Source organism: Equus asinus, chromosome 16 (genome assembly GCF_041296235.1).
Source record: "Equus asinus isolate D_3611 breed Donkey chromosome 16, EquAss-T2T_v2, whole genome shotgun sequence".
NCBI lineage: Eukaryota > Metazoa > Chordata > Mammalia > Perissodactyla > Equidae > Equus > Equus asinus.
In genome coordinates this window covers 3,783,455-3,798,411 of record NC_091805.1, presented here as the reverse complement: position 1 = coordinate 3,798,411, position 14,957 = coordinate 3,783,455, and the positions used below count along the sequence as shown (strand labels likewise).

The window sequence follows — 14,957 nt, the reverse complement described above, 5'->3', positions numbered from 1 at the left end:
AATAATTACAGTAACTTCTTCTTTCTTTCAAGGGCCCAGCATGTGCCAGGCACTATGTGCTGTATTTATCAATGCTTAGTTTAATGCAGACACACTGAAGAGCTTGAAAACATATTTTTAAAATTTATCTTAATAGGATACATTCAACTAAAAAAAAACCCCTACAAATAGATTTTCGAATATAAAATGGAAAAGGACATAGATTCCTTTCAGGAGTTTCAAAGCATGTCTCTTATTTCCAATATCCTTTCCTTTTGCATGCATCCTAATTCCAGATTTCCTTTAATACACGAAAATTAAATTAGAGTGCCTTTGTACATTTGAAGGGCTGTGCTCATCTAAATGACAGCTGGTCAGAAGAAGGAAGGATCAGTGCGGGAACTCCTGCTGCCCTATTTATGTGCACATGCGCACAAGCAGACATCCCTGAGTCAGGGAGGAGGGAAGGCTGACGATCAGCATTAAAAAGGAGGCGAATATTCCCCTGGGAAATAAATGGGGACACGTTCTTAATCAAGGGGCAGGAAGAAGAGGCTCTGGGAGTGAAGAAATCGGGGAGACTGAACACCTCTGCTTGGAAAAGAAGAGAAAATCTGGGAAGGTCCTAGTTTTAGACGACCATTATGACAACACATGAAAATTTTATCCCAAGTCAGTTTTTGAAAAATCCCTCTAGACGTAGCTGTGTGATCGATTTACAATACATTCCTAGCGCCATCCTTTATTGATTAGTTTCTAAGGCCTCTGAGAGAGGGCACTTACTTGCTTGGGATCTTGTGTTGTTTGTGCTTCGAATCAGCTGAAATGCCTTTTGAAATCCTACTGCGTGCTGGGTGGGACTGTCCAAAGACTTGACGCTACTAACGAAGGTGGACATCTTCCTCTTGGTCTCACTGGTGGCCGGAGACAGGAACGTCTTATAGCACTGGTCGAGGGAGCAAGTCCTGACGGTGTCCGCTACAGTCAACACAGAGATCTGGAGGAGAGAAAAAGAAGAGTTGCTACCTTACCATGTAAAGGTTATTTTATATTCCAGAGAGAACCCAAGGAGTGAGAAGGCCTAGAAAACAGTTTCTGAGAGTTTAAAAATGCGTGCCTGGAGGCATAAATCTATCAAATTTGAAAAGGATTAGTTAAGGATTGGTAAGGGGAAGGGACCCTTGAGTTTGGTTTCTGTTCTAAGATGAAGTCAGCAGAATGGTGTTCATATAGAACATTAAAAAATGTATTTCACGCAGAGAGAAATCTTAGCAAGTACTAATCATCTTGGTTTTCCAACTGCAGGTGGAGTGAGGGCAAAAGGCATGGAGTGTGGTTTTAAGGAACTAGATTAGTGAGTAAAACTTCTGGAGTTGAAGTCAAAATGATGAAGCAGGAAATGTCCATAGGCAATGGATTATCATTAGCTGTAAACACACCTGTCTCTGAGGTGTCCTAGAGAGCAGCATTCCCTTCTTCCGTACCTCCCATCAATCTTGGGATAAAGTCTAGCCAGCTGCCAGCATCCAAGCCCCCAAGCCCTCAGCCTTCCCTCCTTAGCATAACTTCCAGTGTAAAAGTCACAACCAATTAGAAGTCTTAACAAGAGCCGCAAGGAAAGTGCAAGCCTTGGCTTGGCAGGGGTGGTTTTCAAAGAGACTTGGAACCAGACCTGGAAGCTGCTTCCTCAAATATTAGAATAAAAACGAAACCACTCTCTTTTCCCAAAGTCATTTTAAAGATGGATTTAAAAATATACATCATAAAACATAAAGTACTTTTAAAAAGGCATTTAAGGAAGACCCAATGTCACGAGGGTCAGTGGGATAATGATCACCTTATCATGTTCATCGATGGCGCTGAGGATGACCTGGGCAGCATCCTTGGCGATCTGAAGCTGGGTGTCCGTGACAGAAGCCCCGTGGTCCAGGATCACTACTATGTGCTTTGACTGCGGCCGGACTGTAGAGACGTAGATAGGTCTAGAAGGGGGAGAAGCTCTCTGGGGTCAGTCCTGGTTTAGGTAACAGGCCTCAACCTAACACAGCTGGGAACACTACAGACGGGCAGGCATGCTGGTGTCTGCGTGTTTTTCCAGGGATGGCACAAGGATGGAGAGATCAGCACGGAATGAGAAACCATACTGGTGCACTGAAAACACCACCTCAAGACAACAGTGTGTGTCTGCAGATCAGGGATTGGTGACCTATGTCTTCTAAAGATTACAGCAACCGGGAGAAGGTTTTAAGAAGCAAATCCTTTGAGAGTCTGATAGTCAAAAGTTAACCCTTAGCTTTGCGTGATGCTGCTGCTCGCTGTTACCTGACTTTCTGCCTCAGGAAACGGATGTGCAGAGACAGCACAAGACGGGGGAAAAGGTCCCCTCGCCAGTGCCAGGTCCTCCTTTGCAGACTTACAGAATGGTGCTCTGCTGAAACAGAGCCAGCCTGTAATCTGTGGGCAAGCTGAACAGCTTTGAATAGCAGGTTTGGTTTTTCTTTCCCTAGCCCACGGCTGCTGCAAAGAGGGGCCTTTCCTCTCTGTACCGAAGCATTTCACACAGGTCAGCCACCAAAAGGCCCCTTATCTGAGCATTTAAAACCATGCCATCAAATTTGTCCAAGCCTGTGATCGTCCCTCTTCTTGCCAGGTTTTTGTTTGCCAACATTAAGAAAAGGGGTTTGGGGGGAGCTCCAAGGGAGAAACGCCCCCCATCAAAGCCGCCTTCTGCGAGTGTGCAGGACAGGAAGGTCTGTGAGAAGAGGTTTAATGAGGTCTCTATTCACAGCTTTAAAGCTGGAACAAATTAGGGGGAGCTTAAGAAAGCAAATCAGCCTCGAGAGACTGCTTTCCTTTATTGACACCCTAAAACACTAGAGTTTTCTGTGAAATGTTAGATGCCAGCTGAGCCACAAAAGCCTGGGCACAAATTAAGAAATGCAGGCAAAGTACCAAAACCCCTCAAAATGCGGCCAAGTTTACAGGAATTGTTCTCAAGCCCAAAGTCCCACATTAATACCAAAGTCCCACTGTATTTTCCCCAGTCGATACCACTGAGCCAGCAAGGACCTGGGCTGGGGAACAAGAATCCAGGAGGGGCGGCTGCAGAAACGAAAGAAGAACAGAAAAGAAAGAACTCTGGCTATCCTAACACTGAAGACCACATCAAATATTGAACTTTTTCTGTCCTCCAAGTAAGGTGAGAGGGTTTTCTTCAGAATAACACACCTCCTCCTTTCCAATTCAACTCACATAAATGAAGAGCACAATATGTGTTTGCGTTGTCACACCAAGTTGTTAAAAAGAGCTTTAGTGGGACAGGTAAATAGTAATGTTAAGTGTATGTTCTGGGAGGTGGTCCTCACGACACAATCAGTATCCACCTGTCCTTTCTCGTGTTGCTCTGCTCTGAAATCCACTCAGCTTCAAAGGATGCAGAACTTGCAAAGGCATCAGATGAAGGCAGTTAGGGCAAGCAAAGGGATGGGAATAGCAATCTATGAGGAGAGGAACACAGATCACTTAGCTAAGGGAAGAGAGGCTCAAGCATTGATTTAATGCCGACTTGGGGTGGAGACGCGTGACACCTTCCAAGTGTAGGTGCCTATTGATTTGTGACAAGGTCCTGCTTTTCCTTTTGGACTACCCCTCATAGGTGATTCCCTAAAAGCAGCATGCCATCTAATCTATCTTCCTAGAAGGAAGTGAGAATTAGATGGTTCATGGTGTCTTTGGTCTCTCCTGAGAGAAGCCAGACTAGAACCCAAGGGCATGGCTTCTGGTCCAATTTCCAAGACATTCAGGTCTTCCCCAGGCTGTCTAGCAAGGGAATGGAAGAAACCATACAAATGATACAAATATCTTTCTCGGGAAAGCACGGAAGTAGTATTTTCCTTGGGGAAAATTTTAGACACAATTTGAAGTCAAGACGAAGGGAGGCTAAAGTGGTGGTTAATTCAGATCCAAAAAGTGGCATGACAAATGGGCACCTTGCACCGGTTCCAGAAGCTCTGGCATCAAACATCTAACACAGCAAAGGGGAACCCATGAGGATTCAAGAGGAAGGTATCTTTGCTTAAGGGGTTCTGCAAATTGTTGAGTCTTGTCACACAATCATGTCACCATCACTGCCCTTCTGGCTGAGTGGACATCTCAAGCCATTTCCATGAGAAAAGTAGGATGTTAACTGTCTTTAATCCAATGTTTTCTAGACAACCTTAAAAGTTCTAGTAGCTGAGATTTACATGTAACTTTCAAAAGGATGGCCAAGCACATTATCATAGAATGGAAGGTTGAGAATGGCAAACTCAACTCTGCGATATGTCATAACGTCTTCTAGGGCTAGGCTTTGAAGAAGGCATTAGCATTTATGTCTCAACAAAGACTTGTGAAGGTCAAAACAGTTTGGGTGTTTCAAACAAGTTAATTTCTTTAGTAAACACCCTGTTTTATTTGGCTTGTTAGATAGTTCTAGAGAAGCTCTGGGCTTTACCATTCGCCCTTCCCCAGCATTCTCACATCCATCTACGTTCAGTGGTGAAATCATTTCAGAACAAACTTCCAAAGCCGCATCTTACGGGCAGAGCCAAGCATGTAAATGAGGAGTCTATATTTCATACAGATCACTCTGAAGTGGTAATTAAAACTTTAGCAAGCGAGTCAACGTACCTACTGCGATGCTCGTAGCTGCCCTTACACCGGAACTTGTGTGCTGGGAAAACAGTGAAAATTCCTTCTTCCGAACTGAAATACTGCCACTTAATTCCAGGGTTGGATTTCAGGTTGTCTGCGAGAACTGGAGGAGTGGGGAAGAGGAAATATAAGCCCCAAATCCACAGGTGCGTGTCAGCTCCTCAGGCATCTGTTTTGCATAAACTGCTTGTAGTCTGAAGAAATCCCACTAGATAGAAGGCTGTAAATTTTCTACTAAATTTTCTTTTTGTCCCTTAAAAAATACCCCATGAATAGGAAATGCAATGAGTATTTCAGCCAAGTGAAGCTATCATTCTTAATACTGCATGGTGACGCTATACGCCCTGGATTACTTTTCCAGCATCAATGATTCATTTCTACTCATCTCTCCCCTCACTGGGCTGGTCCCCGTTTGGCCACGGCACACTTGCTGGCTTGGGGCACAATCTTTAACTGCGAAAAACAGGGATGTTAACAGGCCTAGTCTCCAGAGGGACTAGACCCATGAGCCTGACCTAGCTCGCTCCACACGGAGGGAAGCGGCATAGATGGTACCTGGAAGGCCAGAACAATAATCATTCAGTAAGAGCTCGTGGGAGTGGTTCCAAGGCGCCAGCCCCAGGATGGAGACGTTCCTCTATGTTATCTCATTTAATCCGTAAGACAACCCTAAGATGTTATTAATATTCCTTACTCTGGAGTTGAGAAAATATGCTTAGAGAGCTTAAGCAATTTGTCTAAGGCCTCATCAGGAAACGGCCGAGGTGGGATTCAAGCGCAGGGGTCCTGGCTCCTGAGTTCTTTACATCATGCTGCCCCGCCTCCCTTCCTGTGTGCACTGCATCACTGCCACTGGTCTGCAGCTGGAGTGGCAGCCCTCTTCTTGTGTGAAAGCCTGTCCTCAAACCTCCGTGAAGTCTTCCTTACCCTCCTCCACATCAACTCAGTCACACGTCATACATTTACCGGGTGTAGAGCACTGTTTCACAGGGTCCAAGATTTACAGAGATGACCAAAACCCAGCCCTATTGCAACAGCTGACATACCAGGAGAATTACGTAGAGGGAGACAGAACAGAGAGCAATGCAAGGGAAGGGGTCTGAGTGGAGGCGGAAAGGAAGGAAAGTGTGAGGCGCGTTTGACAAAAATACATATAGAGCTCTAAACGCTTTAAAGGGCACAGCCACCCTTTAGTCTGGCTCAGGGGCCAGCGCACTTTTGTAAAGGGCCAGAGTAAAGAATTCTGCCTTTGCGGACCACACGGTCTCTGTTGCAACTACCCGACTCTGCCGTTGCAGTGCGAAAGCAGCCATGAACACCCATAAATGAATGCGTGGGTGGGTGCCAATCAAACTTTACTTACAAACACAGTGGCAAGACAGATTTGGTCAGGGGTCCCCAGCTTTAGGGCTGGTCTGCCCCTGACGACACCATCTAAAATGTGCCACATGAGGACTTAGATCGTGTTCAGTGCCTCACGCCTTCAGCAATTACCCCACCCAACATGCAGCAAGGAGCTGAGCCCATTTCATCCTCACAAAAGCCCCAGGAGAAAAAAATACTACCCCCAAGCGACAGATGAGGAAAGAGGCTCAGAGAGGGGTTTTTTGACCTCCTTGAGGTTTCACAGTGGACGAGAAGAGAGGTCAGTGTGTGACCAGAACGCCTGCCCCCTCTCCACTCCACCAGGGGACCTTCTTGCTGTCATCCCCTGGACTCAGGCAACCACACTCTTCTGAGACCTACGGCTGACGTGAGTGCACGTAAACGTGGAAGAGGCTTTTTCTCCGCCTGTCTCCTGGGGGTCTGGAGCCTTAACCTTGATCTCATATTAGCGCTGTTCTCCAGACAGCCCTGCCAACCCCGCAATAAAAAGGCAAACAGTGCTTTGGAAGTCAAGGAAAGCTGGATGACCTCATTTAAAAGTAACATCTGTAACAATAAACAGGCTACAGTAAGACTATTAAAAAGGGGAGCCAAGGAGAGCAAGAATGTTTTAAAAATAAATCAGAATTCATACAGTGCATGATACAGTTAGTTTCACCACCAGAGATCTTTCTGGTTCCTTACAGTCATTCCGACACTGGAGCCTAAGTACCAGGCGAGCATCCTCAGACCCTCCTGCTGAGAACTCCTTTGGCCTCTGATTAGATTTCATCCGTTATTTGGTATTAGAGATGATGATGGATATGATGGTAATGAGGACCCCAGGGCTCAGAAGCAATCTATCATTGCGGTGTCACCCCAGGCGGGCCTCCCTGACCTAGATGTGGAGGTGAATGGCAGCCCTATTACCCAGGCAGGCAGCCCGGGGGGCCTTGCCCATCATGAGAGTCAGTGAGGTGTTCTGACCATTGCATAGCTGGGCAGGGGTCCTGCAAACTCAACTCTCTCCACAGAAATGCTGGACGCCTTCCAGGAAAAAGCTGGGCAGACGCCCAGCCTGTCGGCCCAGGACGCACAGCACGAGGCTTCAGGCTGTCAGTGGGCAGGGTCTGTATCTGTCTAAACGGCTCTGCACGCCTCCCTCGGACAGACACATGGGACGGAGGCAATAAATGTGCTTATCCTCGCTGAAGCTTCTCCCCCAGAGAGAAGCTGCCACAGCCTCTGAATGCCCCAGCGTTCTAGCTCTTCCATCTTCGGGTTACGGGTAACTTTTTGCTCCTCCATCACTAGATTCCAAGATCCTCAAGGGCGAGATGCGTATCTGAGTCATCTCTGATATCCGGAAGCAGAGATTCCCGGTTCTTTTCACATTGAGGCACACAGTCTGAGAGCTGCAGGCTGGAAGATCTGCCCGGAGGTACTATTTCTCAACCGTTTTTTGATACTTCTGAAATCTTACTTTCCTCTAATGCCAAATCCACTTTAAAATCAATTAAATATTGTGACTAAATCAATATAGAGCAATGATAATTCTAAATATGTTTTAAAGTGATAAACATCCCCTTCTCCCAAAACCATTGCAGAGGCAACCGGGACAGAAACAGACAGGTGAATGGAGAGAGAAAAAGCCTGCTCGTCTGATGATTCACAGGACTATACCTGTCAAAATGTATCAACTGTATACGTTAAACACGTGAAGTTTACTGGATGTCAATTATACCTCAAAAGAGCTGATTTCATAATAAAATAGTGGAAATTGGAGCATCATACAAACTAGTTTTACATATCGTGTGCCACTTTTCATAGTTACTCTATGAGTTTGTTATTATACCCATTTTGCAGATACAGAATTAACTTGCTCCAAGCCACAAGGGCAGAGCCATGATTTGCTCTCAGTCTGCCTGCCTCCAAAGGCCTGGCTCTTTCCGGAACACTCCAGTGCGCCTACCTGTCAATAAATCTATCCTGAATGAATTAGCACTCAACAGATCAAAAGCACACCGAGTACTTCTTGAGAGGCAGCAAGAATAAACACTTCGGTGTTTCTCAAGCCGAGTAAGTGGTTGCATTAGTTTGTAAATAGACAATGTAAATAAATACAATGAAGAAGACATTTGACAAAAAGGAAGGATTTCACAATTGATGTAACACACAAGGCTAAAGGGAGCATTTACTCTTGCAAGACAACTGCTGAACTGCTGAAACTGAGACATACCAGCAGGGTCATCCAAGGTCTTGGGGTCCACCATTGACCCCACGGGCTGGTTTAGCTAGAAAATGGCAGGGACACAAGCCACAGAGTCAACAGTAGTTACAGCACCCACGACTCTGAGCGACATCAAACAATCAATAGCATAGTTTAGATAATAGGAGTTTTTATTTGAGAAACTATATAGCTGAGACCTCGTAATTATTTTGTAGGTGTTCCACAGGTCAGAGATGTGAGCCTTAGGGGTCTTTTCCTTTCACTGCCAATTGCAGCAGCATGAGAAAGCCATCTGGACGAGGACCGTGGCTATTTTGCACTTTCTACTTAATTCGAGTTGGCGTTTAGGAACTAGAAGGAAGACCCTGATAAATGAGAATAAGCCACGGGTTTAAGTCCCATCTCTAAGACTGGAAAGCCCTCTGGCCCTAAATTGACTCTACAGCATCCAGAGGCACCTTTCTAAAATGGCAAGCAAATCCCACCACTGATTTACTCAAAACCCTTCAAAGGTCTCCCACTCTACCTCACCTGGTATCAAATCCAGACTTGATGAGGCCCTGAACCATCTCCCTACTCCCCACACTCTATCTCAAGAGCTATTCCGTTCCATTTTGCCAATGGGCCAAGCTCTTTGCACGAGGTGATCCTCAGGCCTGGAATAACTCTTGTCACCGTCTCAGAGAGACCTTCCCTGACCACTCTCCTTATTATCCTTTCTCATAGCACCCAGTTTTTTCCTTCATAGCAGATATTGGTAATGTTCTGTGTATTTAATCTGTGGCTGGCTGTTTCACGTCTCTCACACAGAGTTGCTGTGAGCCCCATGAGGGCAGGAGCCAAGTCTGTTTTCTTCATCACAACCCCATAGCCCGGCACACGCCTGGCATCTAGGAAACCCTCAAAATCAGTCGTCACTGAGTGAACCAGTGAACGACGGCCCTGGCCGAGGCTCTTCGTGTCTGTCCCCCGTGAGATTCCGTGATTTCCTCATCTTTGAAGTAACAGATTTGACAAGGTGTTCCCAAAGACCCTTTAGAGACCCAAAGAGAAAAGTGGATAGAAGGCAAAGAATGAAGGCCAATGGGCAGGAAGCATCCAGATTTACAACCAGCGAAAAAGAGCAAACTTCTAATGGGCTTTGATCAAATTTATGCAAAAAAAGGAGGAAAAAAGGAACAGCTTCCTCACTTCTCCTTGACTTAAAGCTGGAGGAGAGCACTGTTAGTGAGCCCAGACTAACCACAGTATCCAAACAGCACCGAGGACTGCTAAGATGAGGACAGGACCGCTAAGATGAGGACAAGGGAGAAACTTAACCCGGGCATTTGAAGGACAGCAGCTCCCTGTGATGGCTCCTTGCTTTTTCCCACCATCCCCCTTTGCAGTGGCCTTCAGCAAGCTGACTTTTCTCTCTCTCACAGTTCCTACGCTAATTCTAAGCACAGACAAACCATTTTGCAATACCCATTGGCTGGTTTTTCTTCAACCACAACAGACAAACTGTTGTCAGAAAAGCAGCTAAAAAATGTGCTTCTCCCCGTTTGAAAGGTGCTCTGTACTTTCCATTTATTGAGTCTCAAGATCAACCTGCAGACAGCGCACTAAACCATCTGTGGATAATTGTAACACGTGGGCCCCACATTTGTGGTCTCCAATATTTCCTTTCAATTTCACCATCTATGTCTGACCAGTTCTTATACCTTCAGCCTCTCCAGTCAAGACAAAACCAAGCAGGTCCCCAATTCCTTGTCTGCCTTCTCTAATGCACAAACCACCAGGCTGATGAGAGAGATGGATTACAAGCCACTCGTAGTTGGACTGTGTGTTCTGTTTTTCCTAACAATATTATCCACCAGAGGCAGGGACAAAAAGAAAATGCTCTATAATAGAAAGCTTGTTGCCTCCCACCTCAAGGAACGCGGGGCTTCCTGACGCCCAGCCCAACACTACTCAGCAAAACACACAAAGCTGTCAACTTCCCACAGCCTGCCAAATATAAAATACAGTGTCCTACATACACAGAGCTGCAGACACACAAAACGCCCAGACTTCCTCAACAGACCAGAAATTACATCGCACCTTTCAGTAATATTCTGTGCAACAGCAAGCATTTTGGAGGGAAATAAAATAAATTAACGTTCCGAGGACTCCAAACAAAACCCCTGGCATGCACCTTCCACATCTTTCCAATTCCTCCTTCTCCTTGCTTCCATCCTATCGTTTTACCATGTATTCTGGAACCGCTGTATTTCGTGGACCCCGATACTGTCTACGCTGCTCTAGAAGTGGGAAGCACATTGAGTATTTGACCTTGTTCCAGGACTTTGCAAAGTCTTTTATATATCTTATCACAGTTAATTCTTATGACAAGCGTATGAGGTAGGTTTTATTTATTATTTAGGAAACCAAGGCACATAGAGGTTAACTTTCCCAAGCACGTAACAGCTAGCAAGAGCCAGAATGTGGAGTTTCTCCAAAGAGATATTATTCCCATTTTATAGCTAAGGATATTCTGGCTCAGAAAGGGTAGAGAGACTTAAGCTCTGAGCCCTGAAGGGATCCAGACCATGCAGCCCAGTGACTCTGCCACCATGTGGATCATGCTGGCTAAAACCCACTGCGAAAGTGACACTAATGGCAGGTGACCCAGCTCTCTCACTGTCTTTACTTGAGAGTAACACTAAGGAGAGGACATCCTCAAACCTCTGATTCTGCTCCAAGCTTACGGCACTTCATATCCATTCCAGGTGATTTATATAATGCAAAAAATAACCAGTCTATTCTGTCCTTGACTCAGTTTAGATGGCCTGGTCATGGGCTCAGAGAATCCAGAATCAACTTCTGGGACAATCCAAAAATCAGTTTAGGATCTACTGCTCTACTCTCTTCCTTTCTAGGAGACCATGCCCAGAGGACCCAAAGGCCCAGGCGGTCTCCGAACATTCATGGAAGGAGCCAGAGAAAATAAACAGAGGTGGAGTCCTCAAGCCTGGCTGATCATCAGTCAGCTTTTGAAACCTACAGATTCCCAAGCTCTACCAAGCCAACACTCTGGATCACTAGGTCTGGGCTGGGGGCCAGGTGACTCTGATAATCACGAGGTTTGGGACAACTGGACCAAGATATTAAACTCCATTGTCCCATCTGTTTCCTCAGCTTCACCTTCTTCCTAGATTGTCTCTCCATCTTCAACATATAAACATTTTCAAGTTTCCCTAACTTAAAACACTATTAGTCATAATAAAACTATACCCTTTCTCTCCTAAGTTATCAGTGACCTTTCTCCTTTTCTCAGCCAAGCAATTTGGGAGAGTGGTCTACACGGACTTTCTGCTTCTTGCCACCCATTTGCTCCTCATCTAGCCATCTGCTCATGCCAGGGCCCCTCCAGCAGCCTCCCCCTCGACTTTTGGATGGTCTTATTAACAGTCCATCCCAGTTTCCTCCTTCCTGCAGGCTAACTACACTTCCACCACTTCTCCACAAAGCTCTCTGGCCTCCCCGGCTTGACGTCTGTCAGTTGGTTGCCTTCAAGGGAAAAAACAAAACAGAAACCAAATCCAAACCAAACTCCTGAGACTTATATCCAAGGCCCATTAAGATCTGGCCCAGCGCTACCTTCAATGCCGGCTGTGGGCTCACCTCCATCTCGACAGCACTGAGCGCTGGGTTATAACTGTAGTGTCTGTGGATTTTCCTCCTCCTCTCGCCCCCCCAGCACACACGTATAACCACCAGGTGGGGAGCTCTCTGAGGGTCTGAATTATCCTGGAGTCTGCCACAGTAACTGCCACACAGTCGTCACCAGAGAGAAGCTCTTTATGACAGAGAGTGAGGAAGCGGTCAGGGTCGATTCTGGGTCTCAAGCTTCAGTAACTGAGTAAAACAGAGCTGCTGTTAACTGTCATCTGGAACAAGGGCCGAGGAGGAGATGTGGGTGGGAAAGAATATTACAGGGTTGATTTTACACATAAAGAGTCTGAAGTGTCAGCAGGCAGAATACAGTGGTGGGGACATACCTCTTTATCTTAAGCAGTCTATTGTAAGGAGGCCACTGGAGTAGGAGTCAGGACACACACGTTTAGTCGTGTCAATACCAATGATTTGCTGCTGACTTCAGCTGGATCAATTAAGCTCTCTGGGCCTGTGCCTCATCTATAAAATGGAGCAGATACTTGTCCTTCGTACCCATGGTAAGAACAAGACAATAGTATAAAATGGTTTATGAGGTACTAAGAAGCCAAGAATTCATTTTCTGTGTACACTGTATTTGGACTCAGCATCATCAGTTTCACGCAAATGATGTCATTCATCTGCGCAGTTGGTGTCACTCTCTACACCTGTGACATCCATGTGTGCTGATGTGCTGTGAAGCACAGGAAACCAGTGCTACCTTACAGCAAATCACGACCACATCCTTTCCTTTCCTAAGGTCCTTTCAACGTCTTGCTTATCCCATTATAAAGATGAGGAAACAAAAGTACAAAGAAAATCCTACCTCCATTCACTCAATGAGCATCTACTGTGCACCTGCTATGAGCAAGGCACTGGACTGGGGACTCGGCACCCAAAAAATAAAGTAGGAGTAGAGGGTTAAGTAGATGCCCAATATAAAAACTAAGATTCTATAATGAGAACGTACCATAGAGTAAACTGACCTCTGAAGGGCCGTCCCAGCGTCTAAGCTCCCTGGGGGGTGGCTGAGGACTCTGCTGAGGCTTATGTCAACCGTCTTCTCCCACTGCTCCATCCTGCTTCCTTCCCCTCCCCCACAGCCTCCATCTCAGACTCTGCCTCCTGGTTAACCCATCCTGCTCAACAGCTGAGGAACTCTTACCTACTAGGGTCAGGGAAGGTGACAAAGAACTTAGACACCAAGGAATGAGCAATATTTTACAAGTCAGAGAAGGCAGGCATTGTGTTCTAGGATGAAACAATAACGTGAACAAAAGTAGGGAGGAGTGACAGAGGCTGGTGATTTGAAGAAATGAGAGCAATTCCCTGTGGGTAGAGCGCAGAGGGCTTCAGGAGGAGGAGGAGGAGGAGCAGAAGACGCAGTTGAAAGGCCTCCACCTTTATCTTAGAGGTAAAGGGAGCCGTCAGAGGTTTTTGAGAAATGGAGTGACAGAGCAGGTATTTTCACAACAGCTACAGCATGCAGGATATACTGAAAAAGGGAGAGCATAGAAGCAGGGAAGGCTTTCAGGATGCTTCTACATTAATTAGTCTTCTAGAAAGGCAGCAAAGATCTAAGGTTCTGGCATTAGCAGTGGAAAAGACAAAAGGGATTCAAGATACATCTTTGAACTACGAAATCTGAGCCAAGTTTTCCCTTCAATGAAAAGAGGATAATGAGACCTATGTCATAAGTTGGTGGGACGCGCAGGAAGAGGAACACACAGGTAAATGCCTAGGCAAGGTGTTTACATATACTAAATACTTGACAAAGATTCATTCACTCATGCTCTCATTTGGTCACGGACTCAAGCCAAAACTGTTAAAACCTGGAGTGGTACTAGGTGGAAAAGGGTGAGGAAGAATTGCCAGTGTAGCCAGCATGGGGGTACCGACAATTGCAATAGTGAACTCAGACTGGGGAGTGAGTTCAGAGGAAAGTTTGGTTTTTGACTGATTGCTTAATTTTTGAGGGAGCCACAGGACAATCACAGAGAGATGTGTGTCCTGAAGTTAGTGACACAATAAACACACTCAGACACAGGTCAGGGCCGGAGACGGGGATGTGGAATTGGCAGCACATGGTGGGAGGTGAGGTGAGAGCTGATGAGGACACTCAGGGAGGTACCATTTAGTGAAGGGAGGAAGTTGGTAAAAAGAAGGCATGTGGAGACATCTACCCTTTGGAACAGAATAAAGGAGGGGAGCCTGAGGAAAGAAGGGAAAAGGACTGAGCAGAGAAGGAAGAGGAGAAACAGAACCCAAAGGACTACAGAGTTTCAAAAGAGAAGTTCACACATCAAGTGTGAGGAAAACTGGGAGGGGTCACTTGAAATCCTTCAAGGGAGCAATGAGACAGTGAAAACCTGGGCCAATCTAAATGTCGGACTGGAGTAGACTGGTTAATGCACCAATATGATATAATCATGACTACAACGCTATAGATTTATTGACATACACACAAAAGAATATTCAGGCTACATTTGCTAAGCAAAAACAAAACAGCAGGCTGTAACCATTATGATCATGTGTGTTATGAGAGCATTTACATGAGAATACATGTGGCTAATAAAATCTCCTCAAATCAGCATCATAGGGTTGTTGAGAAACTATAAGAAAGACTAGACTTTGAAGTAGCTCTCAATATAGAAATAGAGCTTGAAGGGAGGCCAAGGTGATGAAAAGGGCCCTCTGTCCGCGTACTTCACTGTGTATGTGTGTGTATGTGAGCGTATGTGTGCATAAACATATACTCAGACATACATATGAACATAAACGGAATCACAGCACCTCAGTAATCTAGATTTCTAAGTGACTGAATAGTTTTTAGATGTTATACAAACAATTACCACATCTTCTATGACATTAACGCAATCCTGAAGCTGGGGTAAGGAGGTACAAAAACAAACCAGAAATTTCTAGTATAGTTATTTTTACTCTTCTATTTTAGTTTTTAGGTAGAGTATAGCTTTTCACTGCACTAGTATTAGCCTATTTAAGAGGTAATTTTCAT

At 45.5% G+C, this 14,957-nt stretch overlaps 1 protein-coding gene across 2 annotated transcripts in view; it reads right to left on the bottom strand.

The window, feature by feature from the left end:
• The window catches only part of CACHD1 (cache domain containing 1), a 197,490-nt gene that overhangs the window by 50,875 nt on the left and 131,658 nt on the right, over positions 1 to 14,957 (bottom strand). For both annotated transcript variants that reach the window (XM_014855338.3, XM_070486469.1), the window contains 3 exons: positions 4,648 to 4,774; positions 1,817 to 1,961; positions 763 to 976 (listed from right to left, as the gene is read on the bottom strand). In XM_014855338.3, the coding sequence (XP_014710824.3) occupies positions 763 to 976; positions 1,817 to 1,961; positions 4,648 to 4,774 (486 nt within the window). The remainder of the gene's footprint in view (positions 1 to 762; positions 977 to 1,816; positions 1,962 to 4,647; positions 4,775 to 14,957) is intronic.